The sequence below is a fragment of the Erithacus rubecula genome (assembly GCF_903797595.1).
Source record: "Erithacus rubecula genome assembly, chromosome: 9".
Taxonomy (NCBI): domain Eukaryota; kingdom Metazoa; phylum Chordata; class Aves; order Passeriformes; family Muscicapidae; genus Erithacus; species Erithacus rubecula.
This window is the reverse complement of record NC_136660.1, coordinates 4,109,483-4,132,219: the sequence shown is the minus strand read 5'-3', so window position 1 is coordinate 4,132,219 and position 22,737 is coordinate 4,109,483. Positions and strand designations below refer to the sequence as shown.

The following is a 22,737-nucleotide window of genomic DNA, read 5'->3' as shown; positions in this document are numbered from 1 at the left end:
CCAGGAAGGCAAAGGGTTAAACGCTGTGTAGCGGCGCTTTCCAGCTATTAAGCAGATTAGCTAATTTTAAAAGCACAGAACACGTTCTTTCTTTCCTTTTTCTCTCCAGCATGTTGTAGACATATTTGAACCTCTTTGCACAAGTCTGCAGACCAAAAGTTTGCTTTCCCTTGCACTGAACGTCCCCTCTAATTTCTTCTGTTCCTAGTTTTGTACTTCCAAAGGTAACAGTTCAATGTTTTTAGCATACAGGTTTTATGGCATCTGAAATTTCATGTGAGAAGTCAATGTTAAACTGGAAGCCAAGTTAACCAAATTTCTATACTTACTGTACTGAAGTTTTGATTTCCTCTCTTTCTTTAACCTTTAGAATACCTCAGCTGAAACTGAAAATCCTGTAAACTTTGCAACAACCTTCAGTTTCAGTGGTAACATGTTCCTCCCACACTTTTTTTAAGATGGCTATCTTTCATGGTAACAAAAGATTGATCTTTCAAATCCAAATGTCTTAGTTTTTGTTCCCAAATTCAGACTTGCTACACTCATGGCTGATGTTTTGGGGTTTTTGTTTTGTTTTTTGAAGTAACAAGTAGTATATTGATATTGCTTCTCTCAGTTAATCTTTAGAATGTCGTGAATAGAAATAAGTCATTAATTCTGTTGTTGCAAACTAACATGTTGAAAAATGGATGGGGCAAGTAGATGCATGGTATGGGTAAGATGAAGCTAGTGAAATGCAAACAAAAAGTATGTTGTTCAACTTACTTTGCTGAGCTGTTCTGTTATACCAGCTAAATGTAACAAGATAGTTCAGTATGTTCACTAAAATTTCAGAAGTTGTTGGACGTACTGGATTTGATAAATACTGACTGGTCTGTACTGTAATTTTATTTGAAAATACCCTAATTTCTTAACAGCTGTTGTCACTGTTACACATTACAGAAACTTTGGTAAGACAAACCAAAGTTAAGATTAAATAAGGAGCAAATAACCTCAGGGATGTCTGTCTTTTTCATGTGGAGTAGTTGTGCAAAGCATCTACCTGTGTGCTTTGTTTGCATTAAAATAAGCCATTAAAATAGTTGTGCTTTTGTTGTTCTGGGTATGATTGTAATTACCCAATTTAATACTGCTGCTTTTTGTAGTATACTACATGGTTGTAAGTAAAACTTGAAGTAGAAGTATTTGCTCATTTTGTCTTTTGTGCTGTTGACAGTAGCATGCAAAATAAGGAGTGTTTGTGAAGGAGTCAGTTTATAATGTATAATTAGACTGAGGCAAAGTGTGGAAAATGTGGTTTTTTGGTCACAGACAGATGCCTTGTGCTGGGTGTCTGTCTGCAGTCATGGCTCATGTTTGGTCTTGAGATTTTCCTCCCGTGTTGATTTTGCCACTGTTTGTGATTTGATGGCCCAGCAGGTTGCTATGTAATATGAGTCTGTCATTCCTCTCCTTTCCAAAAAGCCTTCTGAAGAGTTTTTTTCCACCCTTGGCTCTTGAATGGAAAGGCTTGTCTGGTTCTCTGTGTGTGTGTATCCATGTCAATCACAAGACCTGGGTTGATCTCTAGATTGACTTCTCCTTTGCTGAACTGCTTGTGTGGTATTTCCTCTTTGGTTTTAGGCACTGTTATTTGTGTTTTCTAGTATTTTTAGTTGTTTTGTGGTGCTGAAGTGTGTTTCCTAAGAGTTTGTCCAATTGCATCTGCCAAAGAAGGTGCAGTACTTCTGTGGGCATCTCATGGAATGCTGGGTTGGGGTTTGTGGGGCAGACCTTTGGTTTTGGATGGGAGAGGCAGGCTGGGTATCATAAGTTATGCTGCAGCTCTGTCAGCTGCACTAAAGTTTAAAAAAGCTTCATAATTTGCAGACTTCTTTACTAGGGCTTTTTTAGAAATGTGTCATCATTATATGACTCTAACCTGGTTTCTGCTGTTGGTGGGACAGCTGTGTAAAGTGGTGTTGTCTTATCTGTTTAATTATTATCAGTATTTGATTTTATGATTCGTAGTGGCTGAGGGCATCTGACCTGGGACATTTCTAAATTCCAACAGGTTATGTCCTTTTTTCTTTGTATTTTCTTCAAGCAGTATTCTTAAGTTTCCTAAAGGAGGATTTGTAGTACTTTCTTCCAATAATACCTAGAGTTTTGGGTTTTTTCCTAACTCTCCTAAATTCTGATAGATGCACATTTATTTACCTAGAGGACTCGTATTCTAACTGTACTGCTGAGGACCAAGCCATTCACAGGGGAAAATAAGCAGCTCTTTCCAGTTGCAAATGGCTTGGACAGATATCAAAAAGACTAAAAGTGATACACACTATTATACTGTGCTTTTTGTATACTATTTATAGTTTTCCATGCTCATGTCCTAATGCTCCTTTCTGGTTATTGGGCGACTCATTTAGGAAATTCATCTGTGCCATAAATACTGTATTAGGTTCTCCCTGTTTATTTTGAAAGAACATCTGAAAAATTCATTATTTCTAGCAAGTGAGTGCTCATTAAAGAAAGAGTCTTTGTAAGATCACAGTAATGGGTGCAAGGGAAGGAATATACTTAGTTTTCCTTAGGGTTTATATTGTGTTCTTTTCCCAGTTAAGCAGACACTTCTTTGATTTTCTTACTGGTAATGGAATATCTATATAGAAAGTATTCATACTTAAAAATTAATTTGCCTGCATTTCAAAAGTCACTTTATATACCCTGCTTCATTTAACATCATCCTTTTTAGCCACTTACTGGTGTTCTGACTCAGCTTGAACAGTTCAGTGCACCTCTTCCTAAGGATGGGAAAGTGCTTGCAGTTACTTCCAAGTTCATTACCACAGAGCTTAGAAGAATGGTGTTGTCAGGGACATCTACCCTAAGCAGGAGCCCTTCCCACAGATCAGGATCCAGCTGAAAGCACAGTCCCTGCTTTCCCAGGGGTTCTGGGGAGCCAGGGCTGCCTTTTGGATGGCTGTGCTTGTTTGTTATCCTAATGGAGATCAAAGGAATCCAAAACAACAGTGAAACAAAAGGAAGGGAAAAATAGGGAAGGGGCTGTGGTAGGAATCCAGGATGACATATGCAGTGCTGAGTGGGTTTTGTGGCTGCCTGCACAGCCTGTGTTCTCTGTTGTGTTTGTGTGTTTCTGCATAAACACTGCAAGGTGACGGTGCCTGCTCACACTCTGTAAAATCCCCTCAGCTGAAGGCAAGCCAAGAGCCAGAGATGACTCAGTATCTGGGACTTCAAGTTGTTTATAAACATCATATTAGGAACATGAGAGTTTCGTTTCCATCAAGGCTGCAAATAGCTGATTGAGCACCCTCTTAGTGTTTCTTCTCCATGTATACAAAGCATAGTCTTGTAAAAAAGAAAAAAAAAGCTTTTAAATATAAAGCTGGCTTGGCAGACCTGTTGTTGCCTTTTTTATGATGCAGTTTTAGTTTTGCAGCTCAAAGAAACTAAAAATACATTTTTTTGATCAAGATCATACATGTGTTAACAAGGTTTAGGGAAGCAAGTGCTAAAGTTCATGATAATGCTTGGAGTGAGCAAGGATTGAACTGATTTGGAACATTTATTCTAAATTAGGGTGTATATTTTTAGTGCAGAATGTCTGCCAAAATATTTAGCTGGATGAAATTAAGTTTTATTACTTTTTTTCCCTTTAAACTGATACATGAGCAAGTCAATGGATGAAATTGCACTGCTGTGGAATTTTACAGGGAAAGAGGGAAGAATAATGCAATACAAGTTGGAAAGGCTGTTGTTCAGAAAGGACTTATCATATTGTGGTTTTTTTTAAACAGGTATCATTGCCTTGGAGCATAGTCCTGCAATAAATACCAATTAAAATTGCTTTGAGTACTGGTTGACAGTTTCTGCCTGTTTTTTGCTCCCTGTCTTTTTGTTCCATTTTTTTGTTATATAGACCTTACTTTTGATACCAATATCCTACACAAACCAGTTAATTTGTATTTTTAAAAGTAAGACAATTAACTTAGCTGTTACTTGATTTTTTTTCAACATTTTTTGAATGAAGTGTTCTCATTTTCACCTTTTTCAAGCTGAATGTGCATCTGTCTAAATGGGATTAAATCTTTAAATTCTTTGCATTTGGTTGATGTGAGCAGGAATGGTTATGGTTGTGATTTAGCACAGGGCATTTGCCCATTCAGCTTCCCAGCACTTCCACATGAATGTGCTCATGAACATGTGAAGCACTTGCATGTTGTTTGTACAGTTCTGCCAGAGCTGCTCATGTATGTAGATGTTTTTGAATTGAGCTTGAACAAAGAAAGCCTTTGTAAGTGATCTGTAAATTATTAATCTTGCTCTAGTCACTTTCTAATCCTTAATTTTTCCAGTTTCTGGTGGAGTTGAAGCCTGTCCCTTGTGGATTCTTTCATGGGGTGTGCAGAGATGCTGTGCTGCCCTTCCCCTCTGTTCCTCTTAGGGCTCCCTTATTCTGTGCTGTTCTTTACCCCACAACTCCCCAGAATGTTGAGGGAAGAGAGGCACACTGTCCTGGAGAGGAAACAGGGAGGAACAGGGTTTTCTGTTTTAACTTCTTATTTGCTGTTTCAGAGGAGTTGTGAGGGATTCTCAGGGATTGGTGGGGGCAGAGGCCCATGGAGGCTGGGAAGTGTTGAGTAAGGCCAGGCTACACCTCATGATCACAGTGATTTTGAAGGGGTTTGCTTGTTTTGAATCACTGTTTATTTGTAGATCTTGGCTCTCATGGTATAGCCCTTCCACTTTATTGTATTTAAAAGTGAAGCTTGGAAAAAGCTAGACAATGTGGTTTTGATCAAAAATGTCATAAAATAGCCATTGAAAGCAGCATAGCTTGTGGAAAGGGAGGAAAATGAACTTGTGGAGATGGTCAGTTGTGTAGGTATATTGATTGTTTAGATGTTCATAATGAAGTATTGCAAAATAAACACAGGGCTTCTCTTGCAGCTATGTTGCTTTGTTCATCTTGTTTGCATTCACTACTTTATTCAATACTTGCACTTGCTGTATGTAATGCAGGAATTGAAATAACTGAGATGGCTCTGCCAGCTCCTGTAATCTGCTCTCACTGTGCTGCTGACCATACATTTATTAACAGTAATGTATTAAAAAATGCTCTGGAAATGGGTGCTACCCATTTAGGGTCTGATACCATATTGCTAAGCATGTTTATTAGCTTTTAGCAATTAATGTGGGAGAAGAGCATTGGGAAGCCCAAAATTTGCCTGAGTGGCAGCATATTTTCCACAGTTGTGATTCTTTTTTTCTGATGTTTTATACAAAGATTTTTTGTTTACTGTTAGTGATTATGGGAAAGTTAATTTAGCCTAGCCTGACAGCAAACTTTCCCATTGACATTAGTAGGAGCTTTGCTTTTGTAGAGACCAAGAGATCTGATTAGTGCTAAAATAAATTTCTAATTACAGGATTTCATTGGGGAGGTAAGAAGAATTCATGCTTTCTTTTTAAATGATGTGTGCATGAAAGTTAAACAATGTAAAGAAAAAGGAAAACAGTATTTACATATAAGCAACTAACCATAATCCCTTTCCTTCTATTTATGTAAAATTAGTATATAGACTATGTACAACAAGGCTGTCCTTGTTGTCCTGACAACTTTAATACTAAGCCTTTTAGAATATGAAGATTTTTTGAAACTGACTTACAATTGAGTGGTTTGTATCTTGACTGAATTACTTTCTCAGTGTTTTGTTGGTGCTCTCTGTATTGCATTTTAGTTTAAGCAGTGCCCTATAGTAAAATGGGGCTCTACTCTTAATTTCCTTAAAATAAGGGGTTTGCTGGATTTGTGTCTAAGAGAAAAACACTGTTCTGTGTTTATAAATGCAAAGCATTCATTTTTGTGACAGCTGATCACTGTGTGAATTGTGCAGTACAAACACCACTGTTGCAGTGCTGCTCCATAACAGCGTTGCTGTTATTCCAGGATGGGAATGAGAGCTGCTGCTCCTGTAGAGAGCAAGTGGGACTTAGAGTGCAAATTCTGCCTTCAGCTTTCCTTAAACCATAGGTATGCAAGCTCTCAGACAGAAAAGGAAACATAATTTGCAATTTTTTAGGCTTTTTTTCTTCATGAGAGTAAGCAAAACACAGATGTAAAATCCTGAATAGTGCTGCTGTGTAGCCTGGTGCCTAAAAAGATCAGCATTGACTATTTATTTTTTTTTTCTTTTTAACCTGGATTAGGTGCTCCTCTGAAATACCTGTCACTAAGCTTTCTATTTCTAAAGAGTGTTACTCTTTTATCTTGTAGCCCCTCATCAGCTTTAAAACCAGGCTAGAATGGTGTTGTGTGTGTTCTTAGCAGTTCAGCTCTGAGAGCTGCTACCAACATGTAGTAAATTTTGTGAATAATATGATTGGTTATACAATAGGTGGTAGGGCATGGAACCCTGGTTCTACATGAAGGAGCTGAGTATCTTCCTGGTTAGATTACAGGAGCTATGGAAAGTTATGTTGTTAGCCTAGCAGTTTGGATCTTTACTGCACTGAACCTGAAGAGAAATGAACTTGTCTCAGTTTGATTCACATGTGGTAAACACAGGAGAGATCATTATGAATGCTTGGTCTTGTGCTGGGAGGGTGTTAGACTGTATCCTTTTATTTGGCTTAAGCATAATTTTTTTTTAATAGCTGAACGAAATTGAATTTGAATATTGCCATGGATAAAAAGCGCATCCAAACACCTAACAAGATGCTTTTAAAAATTGTTTGTTTTCTCTGTCTCATTGCAAAAATGTGCACCATAGCTCAAGGCCAGACTTCTCCAGCCTTAACTTAAAGTCATTGAGTCTTGTTATACTTTTGTCTACTAGAACAAGGAGCCCTCTGTTATCAGCATTCTTGTCCACATAGACTGAGCAGGAGTTTGTGGCTTTTCAATTTCCTTTCTCTTTGGTAAATTGGAGTGAGTAGAGAGTGAACTTGAGGCTTTTACTCCAAGATGTTTCAATCCTTTGTCATTCTTGTGGTCCTCGGAGCCCTCTCCAGCATATCAATGTCTGGCTTGAATTGAGGATGCCAGAACAGGATGCTTTATTCTGCTAGCAGGTGCAAAAGTGCCAAGTGCAGGATTGAAAGTAACCAGTCCTTTCCTAATTATATTGTTATTTATGCACCCAGGAATCTAACTAACCCTTTCAGCCATAAAGTTGTACCAGGAGTTTCTATAGTTACTATGCAGTTGATAATTGACCATGTTAATGTCCTCCTGGAAGGCACTGCTTTCCAAGGTAGAAACCTGCCTTTTGGAAATGCAGTCCCATGCCTCTTGCTAAATACAGAACCTCTTTTTAGCTGTAATGAATTGGCTGGCTTGCCAGCTTAATTTGCGAAGCATCGTGCCTGCTCTTTGAATTATTTGCTATTTTTATAAGCATTAATATACTGCTTTTTCAGGTTGTTGCTAGGAAGGTTCCACATGGCTGTGATTTGCTCCCTGAAGCCCCTGTTGTGAGCACTGTGATGATTCTGCATTTGCAGGGAAGAGTCAGGCAGCATGTCCTTAACCCTGGCTAATGGTTTCATAAACGAGCAGACCACAAGAGACATTTGCTAGGGTGGGGAAATTCAGAGACTGAATTTCTTTCATCTCTGGTTTTGAGCTAAAGCTCATCAGGGGAAAGTTCTTAGGGAGTACGTATTGCTGCTGATTGTATCATTTTTCTTTTCTGGCTTAATTGAGTGCTATATTTTCCAGAGCTACCAGGGTCTGTTTGAGTGCTTGGTTTCAATGTTGAAGACAAATGATTGAGTAATTCAAAAGATCAGTATAAACCAAACTAAACCCCTAGCCTGAGGAAAACAAAAATGACCAGGCAAGTTGCTTGTTTGTATTTGCTTCTGTGGCAGAAAAATTACTGTAATGTTTGGGGTTTAGTCTTTCTTAACAAATCCACTTCTTTGATGTAGGAGAATGAGGTGTCCTTTACCCTCTGGTTTTTCTTGCTCCTGTTTGTAGCTTTTACAAGATGGAGATAGGAGTTGATGGAAACAAAAATTTGAGTTTGTGACTGAGAGCCTGTTTCCAAGTAGAAATCCAATAAATACATTTCTTTCAGAGCCATCATTTGTAACCTTTGCAGTCTGAATTTTTAATTTTGTTAGTAAGTGTATCCTTTGTGGTTTATAAGCTGTCTCACTGAAGGTGTTGCACAAGGTGAGTAGGAGGGCTCTGCTCTGGTAGTGGTGTAGGAGAGAAAAGGAAGAGAACAGAAGTGTAAAGACTGAGGCCACAATGCACTAATTCCTCCTTGAAAGAGATTATTTTGTCGTGGGAAGGTTGGCTGGTGTTTGAAGAGCATGGCAAAGATTAAATGGAGAGGAAACTGAGAGCTAAGCTGGAACTTGGAGAATGTTCTTTGCTGTTGTGGCTACAAATATGGGGGGAAAAAAGGCAACTGGGGGCTAGAGCAGACTTTTCAGCTGCAGTAAGATTCAGTGTGAAATGCTACCTGCTGTGATGCTCAAGTTGGTGACTGGGTGATTTGATACCCAGGGAGGTTGGAAGTGATTGGGATACCTCCAGGAAAGCCTGAAAGTCGTGCCCCAGGTCAGGTTCCTTTCTCCATATTTGCAGAACCTCTTGTTCCTCTTGTGTTTCTGTATGGATCAGTTTCTGTGGTAAAACCTGTCAACATCATTTTGCCAAGTCCTGTCCTGTCCCTCCATACCATCTGTGAGTGCTGCACAAAGCCCCTTGTCCATTCAGGCTGTGTTATATTGACAGAGGTCCCCAGTCTGTTTCTGTGCATTAAGACCTATAGAAAATGTGCCTTAGCTCAGCCAGTGTAGGAGTGTGGTATCCTGAGAAACTCCATGTCCACAGTTCTGCACTGTGCTGGTACCTGCTTTATGCCTGTGGTGAGATTGATGGGGAATATGCCCCAGCTTGCAGCCTGGCCCCTGCTGCTCTTCTCTCTTTTGAGGGCCTGCTTGGACACCCTGCTCAGGCTGCTGCCTTGGGCAGCAACCTTTAGCATGTATGCATTATTGCAGTAGTCAGACATGTCATGTGGTCTGAAATAGAAATTTATTCTTAGTTGTATTACTGCATTTGCCTTTAATGAAAAAAAAAAAAAATCCAAGAAGAAAACTTAGCTGTGTTCAGGAGGTGACTATAGATAGCTTCCACAGCATCCCAGCTTTTATGTGTCTGTTCTAACCAGTGCATGGTTTCTTACATAGCACTCACCATAAGCAGCTGTTCATCCACCCCCGTGCTCTGTTTCCCTGATGCCCATCCCATCCATGTCTTACCTCCTTACCCCTCTATGTTGGTGCTGTCCAGTGCAAGACCTCGATTCTGCTGAATTTCTGCGTGTCCTGGGGAGCAGACAGCAGGAATAAAAGCAGAAGAGTAAATTGCTGCTGGTCAGCTGGTTGGTGCTTTCTTGTCTCTTGGTGAGGCAGTGATACCTGACAATCAAAACTAAACACTTTGTTTGAATGTTAGATGAAGAACATTTGGGGTCTTTCCCAAAGATTTTTTTTCTGAAACAACATTTATATCATGGCTTTGGATCTCTCAGGATCTATTCCAGCTTGGAGGGACGTGGGGCTGTCTGTGTGGCTGCAACTCTGCAGCAGGATCCAGGTTTACCCATGACACTGCAGCTTGCAGGTGCTTCTCACCCACTCATCCTTTAGTGCTGAGGAATGTTGTGACCCTGGAAGAGCAGTGTTTTGGGTCATGCCAGTTTTGGCACAAGCAGAGGGTGTATTGTTTGATCTGTTGGACACTGTGTTTGTGTGGGACCTGAGTAGAATCTTACAGGGAGGGCTGGTTACGGAATTTGGCATTAGTTGTTACTCATCAAGACTTGCTTGTAGAGCCATTTTATCAGTAGTTGGACAGGGCATCATCTGTTATTTCTTGTTTATGAGAGTAATTGATCCTGGTGGAGTCCTTTAGTACAGTGTGTATTGTTACTACCTGTAGAGGTTTGAAATGAGACACACAAATCGATGGTCTGCTCACTGCTCATATCTTTGGGGTAGCTTAAGCATTACATTTTGATTGGTGAATTCTGCATTAGCTCAGTGGCATCATGTGTTAAAGGAGAAGTTAATAGTAAGTCTGACTCTGCAGAGTGTGAACTGATTTCCTGTAACTGGCTGTTTGTGTGTGCTGGAAGCATTAGCTCACAGAATGAATTCTTGTGTGTGTATATATGAGACAGTGTTTGGTTGAAGTTTAAGTAATACAGCAATGGCCACAGCAGGCTCTGTGGTTCCTGTCCTAATAGCACAAACTGCTGCAGAGCCTAAGCTTGAGCATGATTTGTTAGTGGCTCGTGTCTCCTGGCAGAGTAAAGCTCTCCTTAATTAGAGGGAGGAAATGACTGGTATTGATCTGCTTTATTCTTCAGCTTTTCATTGCATTTGTGTAAAAGCCTTGGGTACTCATCAGATCAGACTTACCTGCTTAACTCCTGTAGATGGTAACAGTGTTGCTTGGAGTTGTGGTATCCTTGTTTGTAGTTTGCTCTGGGTTTTTTTAAATACGGATTCAGGACTTGGAGATAGATTGTTCCTAGATTGAAAGGAAGAATCAAATGAACTCTGGTAGTGTGTCTGCATTTCTCTTTGTGGTGGAAAATACTAACTTCCCATGCTAACAGATTATGCAGTGGCCTTTTCTGTTTGTGAGGGAAGAGAAAAGGTAACTGTTAGAATCCCCTGCAGTTCAGTAACAGGAGATAAAGCAACACAGTGCTCGAAAGGCAGAGTTTGATTAAAACAGTAACATCTGATTTTATGACAATATTTTTTCTTCTTGTGGAAAAATAAAATGTGAACTAACTCATGCCAGTAATATGATTCATCTGGGTTTTTTTCTTCTTCATTGCATGTGGGCAGCTTCTAGTAATGTTAGTGGAAAATATGAATTATGAAGAATTTTTTAAAAGCAATTCCACCTTTACTGCTGGGGTCACTGGAGTTCTGTAGGGACATGGCACTGTACCTGTGCAGTACCAACAGATTAGGGAATATAATGAGTATTTGATCAGATAAAGGATTTTTTTTGAGGATCAGTCTGGTTGGGAGGACTGTGATGACACTTTTGTACTGAGTGCTGTCCATGAATTCTGTGTCAGATCTTAGCTTTGCTAATTGTGGATGGTGCCTCTTCATTCCCTATTCATCTTACTGCTCCCAAATTACCAGACTTAAGTTACTAGTTTTCTTAATGTAGTGAACAATCCCTGTAATGATGAATGGAATACAGAACGTGCTGTTATGTTGAAAATGTGCAATTGATGGGGAATTAGTTTTCATCTATTTGATGATATGTTCTCAGCCTCCTAATTATCTGATTAAAAAAAATTTAATAAAAATTTTACATTGTTGGGAATCTTTGGTTTGGTAGAGACATTAAATGTACTTTTGCCTAAGAAAGAACAACAATTCTACTTCTTTTTGAAGTTAAAGTAATTGAAATTCAGCTTTTGTGCAGGTACAGAATTGTGGGGTTTTAGTCTTTTGTGATGTACCCTTAAAATATTTTCTAGATATCTGTGTGATGCATTTGTGCATTTACCTCTGCTAGCAATAGAATGGTGGAGCCTTCTCAGCTTTTGTGGATCCTTTAGAAAATTCTCAGTGACTCCCTGGGTCTGGGAATCATTTCCTGAAAATCACCAGGATCCAGAGGAGCTCCAGCTCACTGACCATTAGTCAGGATCTGTGTGTAATGAAAAGACATTAAGGAGTCTTTTTGTGTATAATATCTGGAGGCTTGATTTAGTTGCACAGGTGCTGGACATGTTTTTATATTACATTTCTGTGAGAAGTTGTGGTGCCTCTCAGAACATCTAGGACATGCTATGGATTGCTGGGTTTGTGCTTTGTGACTGCTGAGCTCCAGATGGAGCTGCTTGTTTTCCCTGGGGGTTTATGGCAATTCCATCTCGCTGGTTACAATTAATCATTAATGTATTTTGCATTTATTTTCCTGAATTTTGTCAGAAGTCCATGCCCTTTGTTGACATGAGCACAGAACCATCTCTGAGTTAACTGAATGGTTCATACTGGGTGGGGTTTTCTGGGCACTGCTGTGAGGTACTGGGCCTGCATTGGGTTAATTAGCCCCTCGTGGTGCTGATACCTGATTGGAAAAGCAGTCCTGGTTTTCTTTTAAGTACAGCTTAAGGTTACAGGGGACTGGAGAACTCTTAAATGCTGCAATCAGATAAAGGAACAGCACTATGTACTGTGATTTTAAATTATTTTTAGAAGGAAATTTAATATAAATCAAATTTGAATAGCATAAGAAAATTTTGATTCCTGCCTTAATTATTGTTTTTGCATAAGTTTCTGCCTTAATTAATTTTATTTTTGCTTTGCATAACTCCTTATTTCATATCCATAATGCTATCTTAAGGCCCATATATATTCTTCCCTGTATATTGACTCTGTCTAGATTTTGACATTGCTTCAACCACATGAGCTGTATAATATCAATGAAGATGAAGAATATACTTAACAAAACACTAACATGTAGCATTTACTAAAATACAGTTTGGATAGTTTACATGACAGACTGTTGAGAAACATGGAAATTTCCATCTAAATACAGAAGCTAAACAGCTGTTTAAAGAGTAACTTTCAAGTGAGCTAATGCAAATTGGCTTTCTATTAATTTCTGCTTAGGGTTTGTAATTATTTAAGGACTTGAAGCAAGAATGGCTGGTTTTCAGGATTAGCTAGTGTCCAACCAAGTGGTGTATTGGTTAAGCCAGTTTATTGGTCTAGCCAAATGAATTTAATTATGCCAAATTACTGCTGAACTTTGTGATGCAATCCTTTGGATTTCAGTCTTGCTTAACATAAGTTTTTTACCTTTTTCATGTCTGCTCATGCAAATTAATTCAAAATCGAGTCCTTACATCTAATTCGAAATGTTAACATCCTTTATCTGACTATTCATTTCATTAGTCTCTCACCACCACATTTACCCAATTTCTTCCTCTGTCCCTCAACAGTGAGGAAAAATAGCTATAAATACGGATAGAGTCTTTAACCTTCAGATCATTTTATAACTTCCTGTTTTGGTTATTTTCCAATGTCTGTTCCTAATTAGGATATTCCTTGTATCTTTCAAAATAAGGATTAATTGCTGTAAATATGAAGCTTCTTATTTTTAATGTGCTTTGAACAGCTGTTACAACAAGGGTTTTTTTGTTATTGTTTTATAGGCAAATTTAGAAAACAAAGCAGTAAATGGCTGCAGACCAGAACTCATGGAATGCAGTATATGTGGTCATGGTGAAAAATACAGGGTGAAGACAAACCAAGCAGTACCCATTGAAAATGTGCAGTGTAAGGAGAAGGAGAGAATGACTGGTTTAGAAGCAGAGAAATGGGCACACAATGAGAAGCCATCCTTTGGTGTCCATGTCAACGGCGACATCCACGGAGCTGTGACGGGTACCGGGCACTTGAAACACGCTGAGCACAGTGAGAGAGCTGACTCTCCCAGTCACTTCCCTGAGCCAAAAAAATCCTTGGTGCACACCATCAAAAATGGCATCAAAACCCTGCATTATTCACCTCCAGAAGCAGTTCCTTCACTGAAAGATGTGTCTGCAGAGGAAAGGACGGATTTGACAAGCAACTCCCACGTGCAATGGCCAGAGGGTAGCAATCTGAATAACATAAGCACTCAGACGAGTGACACTGGCTGTGTTCACCCAGAAAACCAGGGGAATGTTTTAATGAAAGAGGAAAACTGTACCTGCAGCATCTCCGAGTATTCTGATAAGTCAGTTTTGCAGACAGGCTCCAGCTTGGATGTGCAAGAAAGCTTGTGTTGTCCTCTGCTGCCTGAGGAGGAGCTGCAGGCAGGGAAGGATGGCTTTAGAGTACCACATGTGGAGACACAGCCTGAGAATTCTGCACTCCAGCCCACTTTCTTGTCCCTGATTAAAACCAGAAATTTAACTCTGGAGCAGGTTGTAGCTATTGAAGCTTTGACACAGTTGTCTGAAGCTCCTTTAGAAACAACTTCACCAGCTAAAACTGAAAGTACTGAATGTACAGGAGAAGCAACTTCCAACTCACTCCATGTTTTTAAAAGGGATGTCTCATCCTCCTTTACATCCTCTGCATTACAAGAAATCAAAGACACTTACTTACAGAATGAGCAACAGCTCTTGGCTCACTGCGCTCCCTCCCAGAAGCAGCTCCCTAATAAGGCAGTGTTATACAATGGCCAAAGTTCAGTGTCTGAATTGTGTGATAAACCTGCCAATCCAGCTGGGGAGATGCAGAAATTACAGCTCTCCTCAAGAGATACCAAAACTTTATCTGACTTAACATCAAATGCAGCATTGTGTTCAGGATGTGATCCCAGCAAAAGTTGTGCTCATGAGCCAGTCACCCTCACAGGGTATTGCAGTGCTTCATGTGATGTCCAGCAAATAAGGAACAACCTGGAAGCTCCTGGCCAGTTAGAGCAAAAGCCATCCTGTAATGATTTGAAATTGGAAGGTAATGCTGTGATTAAAGAAGGAGGAATTCACAGCCAGGATGAAGAGGATGTAGCTGCACAGCTAACTCAACTAGCAGCACTGATTGAATCAAACCAGACAAATGCAGAACACAAGAATGATATAAAGGCATCACTGCTTAATCTAATATCACACGAGAGGCCGCCAAAATATAACCAAGAAGTGTTGCAGAAAAAAGAATCTGTGTTGTTTAAGCATAATTATAATTCCTTACTGTTAAAGCAAAAGCAGGCAACAAGTAAGAAAGGAAATGGTGTGCCATGGAAACCAAGACACAAAAAGAAGCCTCAAGAAGCACGCTATCAACAAAATAATCAAAACCAGCTAGAGCTGTTGTCATGCCAGCATAGTGAATTGCAGGACATTTGGATATCATCAAAACTGCACAAGCTTGGTCAAGCCATGCCACAGGACTCCAGGACAGCTCCATCTGAAAAGAAATCTCCAAGAACCAAAGTACAGAGAGCGCTCAGTCAAAATACTTCAGCATCACAAGAAAAAACTAGATTATTTCTCCCACAAGCACAGATAAAATTCCACAGGTGTTTACCTGAGGCACCGCAGGAGAAAAAAAAAGACAGGTTTTTTGGCTGTGAAGTGGTGAATGAGCAAATGAAAACTGCAGGCTCCAGTGACCCACTAGGCACTGATCCACTGAAAAATGAAGTTATTGCACATAGCCAGCACAGTGACCTGTCCTCCCGTAATCCTTTGGCTGGTTCACAGCTGAAAACAGCATCCTTGTTGAAAAGACCAACTGAAAACTTACAGATGTTTACAGAAAAATGTAATTCTCAGGTACAGCAAACAGCAAATGTCAGTCAGGCACATCCTTTGGCACCAACTGTTAAGCAATCTAACCTGAGAGCTAACGAAACGTGTAGTGAAAACAAAGCCTGTGTGCAGCAGGTAGATGTGAAGTCCCAGGTGCTGCCTGGTCCCTGTGCTGGGGCCCAGGTACCAGGTTCTGCTGGAGCTCTCAGGAATGTGGAGTGTGTGGGTGAGGTGACCAGTCTGACATCAACCAGTTTGGGTACTGACCACGCCCAGAGCACAGGCGACTCAGGGTGTTCCCCTGCAAAAAACACGCTCAGCAGTTTCCTTGAATCACCTATGAAGTTTCTTGATACCCCTACAAAAAATTTAATAGACACACCTACCAAAAAAGGACAATCTGAATTGCCAACTTGTGACTGTGTTGGTAAGTGATTTTGCTGACTTTTGCCTGTACATTTCAATTGGAGGTGTGCTCATGTTGCTTCCTTTAAAGTGAGGAAGTGTATGTGATAGCTGTTGCACAAGAATCAGTGTTTCACCATTAGAAGACAGGAGGAAATTCTTTCCCCTCTTTGTAACTTTTGCTTGGTGTTCTTTGGGCCTGCAGAGCAGAGCAGAATTGAGAATTTTTTGTACCACAGCTGGCAGGATTAAATCCTTCTTCAGTTCAAATCTGGAGGAAAGGGATGTCAGAGCCTCACAACAAATCATCTGCAGGCAGATGGTTTCACCTTGGCTTTCATGTTCTGAGCCAACAGAGTGCTTGTTAAGAGGCCTGCGTTATGTTTTCTGTTCTGTAGAACAGAAATTAACTATCAGTGAATTTATTTTATTGTCCTCGATTCCCCTTTGCCAAAAATGAATTAATAATGTTCCTACCAACAAGGATATTGGGAATTTTACTTGGTCAATACATGCCAGCTCCTCTGATAAAAGTTTTAAAGAATGCAAAATAATTAAGGTCTTACTTTGTAAAATTTAAAAAATGCTAGCAGAATCATCAGAGGAAATAAGCATGAAATAATTTCAAAGTGTCTAAAGAAAAAAACCTGTCATATTCTTTATTATATTTATGATATTTCAGGGTCAAACTTTGTGTTCTAATTTAATTTGGAAGGCATTTTTATAAACTGTTTCGAAGTTCACTTTTAATGGGGTATATAAATTTTGGATGTGCCAACATAGTTTTCTTTACCTGCTTACAGAGCAAATTATAGAAAAAGATGAAGGTCCCTATTACACACACCTTGGGACAGGACCAAGCGTTGCTGCTGTGAGAGAAATTATGGAGAACAGGTGAGGAAAATCCAGCTTTTAATGCTCATTGTGTTTTTGACTGTCTAAACAGGGAAGTAGTGGAGCTCTGAGAAATGGAGTGCTGTGTTTAGCTTTGTTTTGCTGAACCTTTGTCAGTACTCATTTGTAAAGTGTTTTCTTGTTCAAATATGCATGAGGTGAGCATGAGCACTTCAGGTCCAAACTCGATTGTCTTTTCTGAGCCCTTGCAACCTCAGGGTGGAGTTGAAGTGCAGTGTGTTCTGAGGTGCCCTTGAAGTCAATAGGAATGACAGAGATCAGCAGCTGGCAGAATCAGGTTTTTTTGGTGTCCTGCCTGTGGAGAAGCTGTGGCAAACTGGAAAGAAAAAGGTGGTATTAGTGACTGATTGCACTAGGATTTGTACGCAGATAACATTTCCTTACCCAGATAACATTTTGTAAGTGACAGTTTATCAGAAGAGAGATGCCAAAAACCACTCTTGCAAGTAGGATTTTAAATTAAATGTTTTTTTCTTTGCCTTATTTTTCTTCTGTGCTCAGTAAAAATAAATGCATTGATCTTTTATTTAAAATGTTTCTTCTTTCAAAATGGTCTACAGTAGTTTGTTTTACTCATGAACTTTTTGTAATGCAGGTATGGAGCAAAAGGAAGCGCTGTAAGAATAGAGGTAGTGGTTTATACAGGAAAGGAAGGAAAAAGCTCTCAGGGGTGTCCAATTGCCAAGTGGGTAAGTTTTTATATTAAATCAATAAGGTTGTTTTGTGTGGCTTCAAATGATGCACAGTCCTTGACTTCAAATCTTATCTGGTCTTTAATGAAGATCTGATTTTAATTGATTGGAAAGTCTGCCTGAATGATGAAGCTGAGGAAAACAATTTTGTTACCTTTTTTGTTTAAATTTAAGGTGTGGTTTGAGTGAGTGTGAAAGGGAGAGGCTTAACTGAGCTAGCAGAGATGAACAAGGGTAGAAATACCCTGACTGGGTCTGAAAGTATGGAGTGTTTTGTGAAACATGTCATTGGGAATTGTGAAAGAGAGAAAAGAAGAGGTGGTTGCTTGGGGGAGTTGGAAAACTATCCAGGAACATTTTTAAAAACCCTTCTCAATTGCATGACCACTTGAAGAAAAGAGAGTGATGGAGGAATTTTGGTCTCATATGCCAAGGAGTTCATTACTATTTTTGAGAAACTGAAGTCAGTATTTGAAAATGTAAATGTTATGATGATACTTTTCACCAAAGTCTTGTCTCGCTTCATAGAAGCCAGGAAATGAGGTAACAGACACAGGCTCCAGGAGAGAGCTTGGAAAGAATTGATTGTCCTTAATCTTTGCTGAAACCACTGAGGGAGGTAAAAAGTAGACTGAAAATCTTGTAAACTGAGTTTTGGAAAATAATAAAAGAACTTAGTTGTTAAAAGAAAAAAAAATGTATTGCTGTATTTAGGAATTTCAGACTTGATTGAAAAAACTGTGAAGGTAACTGTACAGTTGGTAGGGTAGTGTTTGTAACTACCTGCCAAAAATAAGGTTATTGCATATTGTATGTGAGTGAATTTGCATGTTAAACATTTACTGCTTGAGCTTGGAACAGTCAAAATGTGGTTTTTATATTCAATACATAAACTGTTTTTCAGAAGGGAATCACATATGTGCTTATGCTTCAGATAATATTTAATAACAAATCCAGTATCCAAGAAAAAAGAATTTAAAACTAATTTCATAAATAACTGACCCAAAAAGAATGGAAATGGAATTTTGCTCAGTGTTTCAGCTAAGTAAAACAGAGTTTTAACAGAGAACAGGAACTAAAAATTTTACCATTTACCAAGAAACAGTTGCAAGCAGCTAAAGAGAAGAAGGCATTTAAAACTAACTGTTAAGCTTGATTTTTCTGTTGCCAGGATCAGCATACTGTGTTCTGTGTAAGGCAGAAATGGCAGGATTTATGGTCTGGCGTGGCTGGAGGTGTCCCACAGGAGTGTGTAGTGGGATGCCCATGGAGAGGGCTGGGCTAACTATGGGGACCTGCTCTCCAGTTAGATTTTCACCTTTCTGTATGTAAAATGTTTGAGAGATGCAGCTTTAATGTTCATTTAACTGAAGTTCTAGGGAGCAGTGACTTTGTGTGAGTTCACACCTAAAGAGGAAGAATGTTTTTCCAAGTCTGCTGTTGCTGTCTGACTGTTCAGTGCAAGAGAGGGAAGAGAATCCCTGACATCTCCTGCAGAACTGTTCCATCCTGTGTAAGATGATGTTTTGGGTTGATGGGGCAGTGCTACTTTGAATCCTTTTATGGGGCATATTTGGGTTTTGGCTATAAGCAAAGAAATGGATGGTGAGATTGGTTTGAAAGCATCTGGAAAAGGTTTGCTATGCTCTTTGATAGTTTCAGTCGAGCTGTGTAACTGCACAGGGACTTGCACTCACTCATTTCCAGTGTCCTTTGGAGCAGACTCATTTCTGCTCTGCAGATGGACATGCTCTTACCCTTAGGGCTCCCCAGAGACTCACTGCTGACAGCACAGGGATGGAGCTCTGCTGAGACAAACAGGATAGAAGAATGGAACTTCTTCATTGATCACATTGAGCTATTTTTTCCCAATTAATTTTCCGTATTTCCACTAGGTTATTTTCTCTTTTTGATTTATTAGAAACTTTTTAAAATTAAAGGAGGCTCTCTGAAATACCTGTGTCCATATTTTTTTCTGTTAGAGACTGCATTCCATAATACTGATTGTTTCCAAAGTTTTTTCTCTTAAGTGACTCCCAAGATACGCCTGGTGTGTTAAACATCATCTGGGACAGATTCCCTTCTTAGATTTCAGGTTGCCAAAAACTTACAGAATTGTTTCTCTGTCATTCTTTTAATATTAAGCATCTCTTTTAAATTTTTTTAATGTGTTGTATTTTAGGGTGATACTTTGTCCTTCTGGATATGAACAAGAATGCAGGTGTTAGTTAAACATTTTCAGTAAATACTGCCCAGGGTTGGAAACTTTGTGCCTGTTCTACATGTAGGTATCAGGCTGACACCCACAATAACTGGGGAGATAAGCTTGTAATTGTTTTCACTGCATGAGGCAGCAACAACATTGCCTGATCTCTGGGGTATTTTCCTCTCCCCATCAAATTGTGTTGTCTCATTCATTTGTCAAAAATCAATTAAAAGAGTTTTCCACAGATTCCCATTGTGTGGATATCTGTGTAGGTGACAGGTGTGCTGTCAGAAAATAACTTAACATTCTGTGACTCTTGCTAGCATAAATGTACTCTTCCTTCTTTTCTGTTTGGATTTGCTTTGTCCAAGTCACCATGCAGCACCAAACAGCAAAACTACTGTTTTGTAGTATGCTAAAGAAAAGAAAACTTTGAAGTATGAAATGCCTGGCCTGTCATTCTCAGGAATCTGTTGGGTAATGAAGGGTTTCATGTTACTGTGCATCCCTAGAACCAGCCAGTGGTGATGGGACTCACTGGTCCCACTGTTTGATCAGAGCTTTAGCTGCTAACAGATGTTTTTGTGGTTTGGTTTTCTTTTGCTCTGGGTGGTGGTAAATTACAGTTACCTCAATTTGTATGAAAGGGCTGATGAATTTGTGAGTGGTTCATGAGTTGCTCACTGTAGGCATAATCCTGCAGCACTGAAGCCAAAGGCACATCAGTGCTGACCTCAGAGAGGGTTGACATTTGGGTCTTGCTGGTTTTGGATTAAATGCATTTCCTGTGGGTTCCTTCTCCTGGTTTAGGGCATGCTGACTTGGATCACCTAAGGTATCATTGCTGTCTTCTCCTTCATATGGAATTGCAATGCAATTTTTAAGGCTCCAGATCTGAAGGGAAAAAAGCAAAAGGGAGAAGAAATGACAAAACCTCCAGGTCAGGCCAAGGTTCTTTTTGGCAGTGTTGTGTCTCTATGGCTGATCAATAGCACAAAGGTGGAAGAGCAGGGCAGTTGCCTCCCAGAAGACTCACTTGTTTTGCAGTAATTCACAGCTTTGTGCTTCCCTGGCCTGGAGGCAGTGGTTTTGTGTTCAGTTGCCTTTCATAAATGCCATCTTCTCTCTTTCCTTCCAGTTCCCTTATGCTGGAAGTTAGAATGCTGGCAGTAATGATTTCAGCCCTGTGCTCTGTTCCCTTGCAGTTGGTCTTGCTTTTTCACTGTTGCAGAGCAGTGATTTGGCATTTGCATAGTGCTTTCTATCATCATGCCAGATTCTCATTCCTGCATGGTAATGCCCAGCTCAGAGTCCATCTCTATCTAAAACCAGACCCACAGAAACACTGAGCCATGGCTTGAGAAGTTTGAGCTCTCCCTGTGCATCAGCTTTCCTGGGTGATCCCTGCCTTGCCCACAGACACCAGGCTGAAACCTCAGCATCAGCTGATTCCTTGCAGGGGCTTTTTGCAGAGCTGACTCCTCTGGGGAATCCTCAGGCCCTCTGGTAATAATGTATTAAAAACCAAGACAATGCACATCACATTTAATACTGCAGTTGTTTCATCTTTCAGTTTCTTTTGTGGTATCATCTGAACTTGGCAAGGTCCTGCTTTTTTGGGGGCAGGGAGCAGGGGTTTGGTTTTGTGTGTGTTTGTTTGTTTTGTTGGGTTTTTTTACAATTGTCCTCTAACCACTTCTGTCAGGACGTTAACTTCAGAAAAAAAAATTCTTCAGTGTCCCCTATGAAGCTTTTCTGACATGGGAATCTTTCCAGACTTCTTGTTTATGAACATGTGAGCCTTATCTTCTCTTTTTTTTGTGTTTGTTTTTGTTTGGTTGATTTTGGTTTTTTGGATTTTATTAGCAGTTGTATGATATGTTGTCCTTTTAGATTCTGTTATCCTGGTGATAGCCCTAATTTCTTTGAAAATACAGTGTTGTGGTGCTCTTATGCCTTTTGGAAGCTGTTTCTTAGACTCTTTTCCTTGTGTACTGTTTGCCTTCTATGAGTTTTTTATTTATAGCTTGACACATATTTATTTTCTTTATGTTGGCTATTTATTAATAGGCTGTATTAATAATAAAAAATAAATTAAAAATATAAAATCAGATAAAAATCCTCATTACAGTCCTGTACAAACACAAACCTGATATTAGCCACTAAAAATAATGTTTTTAGAGCAATGCCCAGCTCACTGTTATAATCAAGATTTTCTAGATCACTGAACCAGTAGGAATTTGTAACTAAATGCCAGAAACTACAATTTGTGAAGTGCTGAGTGAGCCTTAATAACAATAAATTTTCAATAGATGCAGATAATTTTTTTTCAATCTGCTAGTTTGGTTTGAGTTGAGAAAGTCATTGAAAGTGAGAATTGAGAAAGAGAGAAAATGGAGAAGTTGCTCCTGCATTGGCTCTTTCTCTCAGTTACTGTTAGTATTAGAAGAGATGTGTAATCCATTAAAGGAAGATGGCTCTGTGATGGCTATTTGGTAAGGGAGGGTGAAGCTGTCATGTAATTTGGAGCATGAGTGGGGAGTTTTTAAAATGGTTTTGAAAAGGCTTTAAAGTAAATTCTGCTGGACTGACTGTCTCCTAGACACAGGTGTAAGTAGCATGTGCAGTTCCATTTTGTTTTAAGCAGCCTACTGTACTTGGTGCTTTCATTTCATTTATTGAACTGTCTTTAAGATTAACTGATGTTCTCCATAGGAGTCTTCAAGCAAATTATTTTTAGCAGATAGAGAGGGTTTTGTTCAATTTGTTCCATAGTGTTTTGTTAGAGCATCGCTTTCTTGCCATAGTGTTGTGCCACATCATGATGTTGTGTGTGGCTGTGAAGGCACTATTATCACTGTTGGCTAAATGCAGAATTAGAGGAGTTTATTGAGGACAGAAATGTTTGTAACATCATCCAAAGTAAAACTGTTTTTCTAGTAAAAGTAATGAAGTAAAAATGAAGGAGAAAGGCTGTGTTAAGTTAAACAAGGTTGTGTTATTAACAAGCAAGAATTTTGGTATTATCACTACTTTATTTAAAGCAATGTGACCTCTGAACAAACATCCCTCCCAAACCCAGTGCAGCTTTCCATGGCTTCAGTCTGGCAGAAGGGGAAGCTTGGGGGAGAGAGGAGGGGAAAGGCACAGGGAGCTGATTTTGTCCTCAGTTCTGCAGTGCTGGTGGCGTGATTGCAGAAGAATC

At 39.5% G+C, this 22,737-nt stretch overlaps 1 protein-coding gene across 2 annotated transcripts in view; it reads left to right on the top strand.

Annotated features, from left to right (window-relative positions):
- TET1 (tet methylcytosine dioxygenase 1) overlaps positions 1–22,737 on the top strand; it is a 44,986-nt gene that overhangs the window by 425 nt on the left and 21,824 nt on the right. For both annotated transcript variants that reach the window (XM_079312968.1, XM_079312967.1), the window contains 3 exons: positions 13,227–15,741; positions 16,523–16,613; positions 17,230–17,323. In XM_079312968.1, coding sequence (XP_079169094.1) covers positions 13,272–15,741; positions 16,523–16,613; positions 17,230–17,323 — 2,655 coding nt within the window. In that variant the 5' untranslated portion in view covers positions 13,227–13,271. The remainder of the gene's footprint in view (positions 1–13,226; positions 15,742–16,522; positions 16,614–17,229; positions 17,324–22,737) is intronic.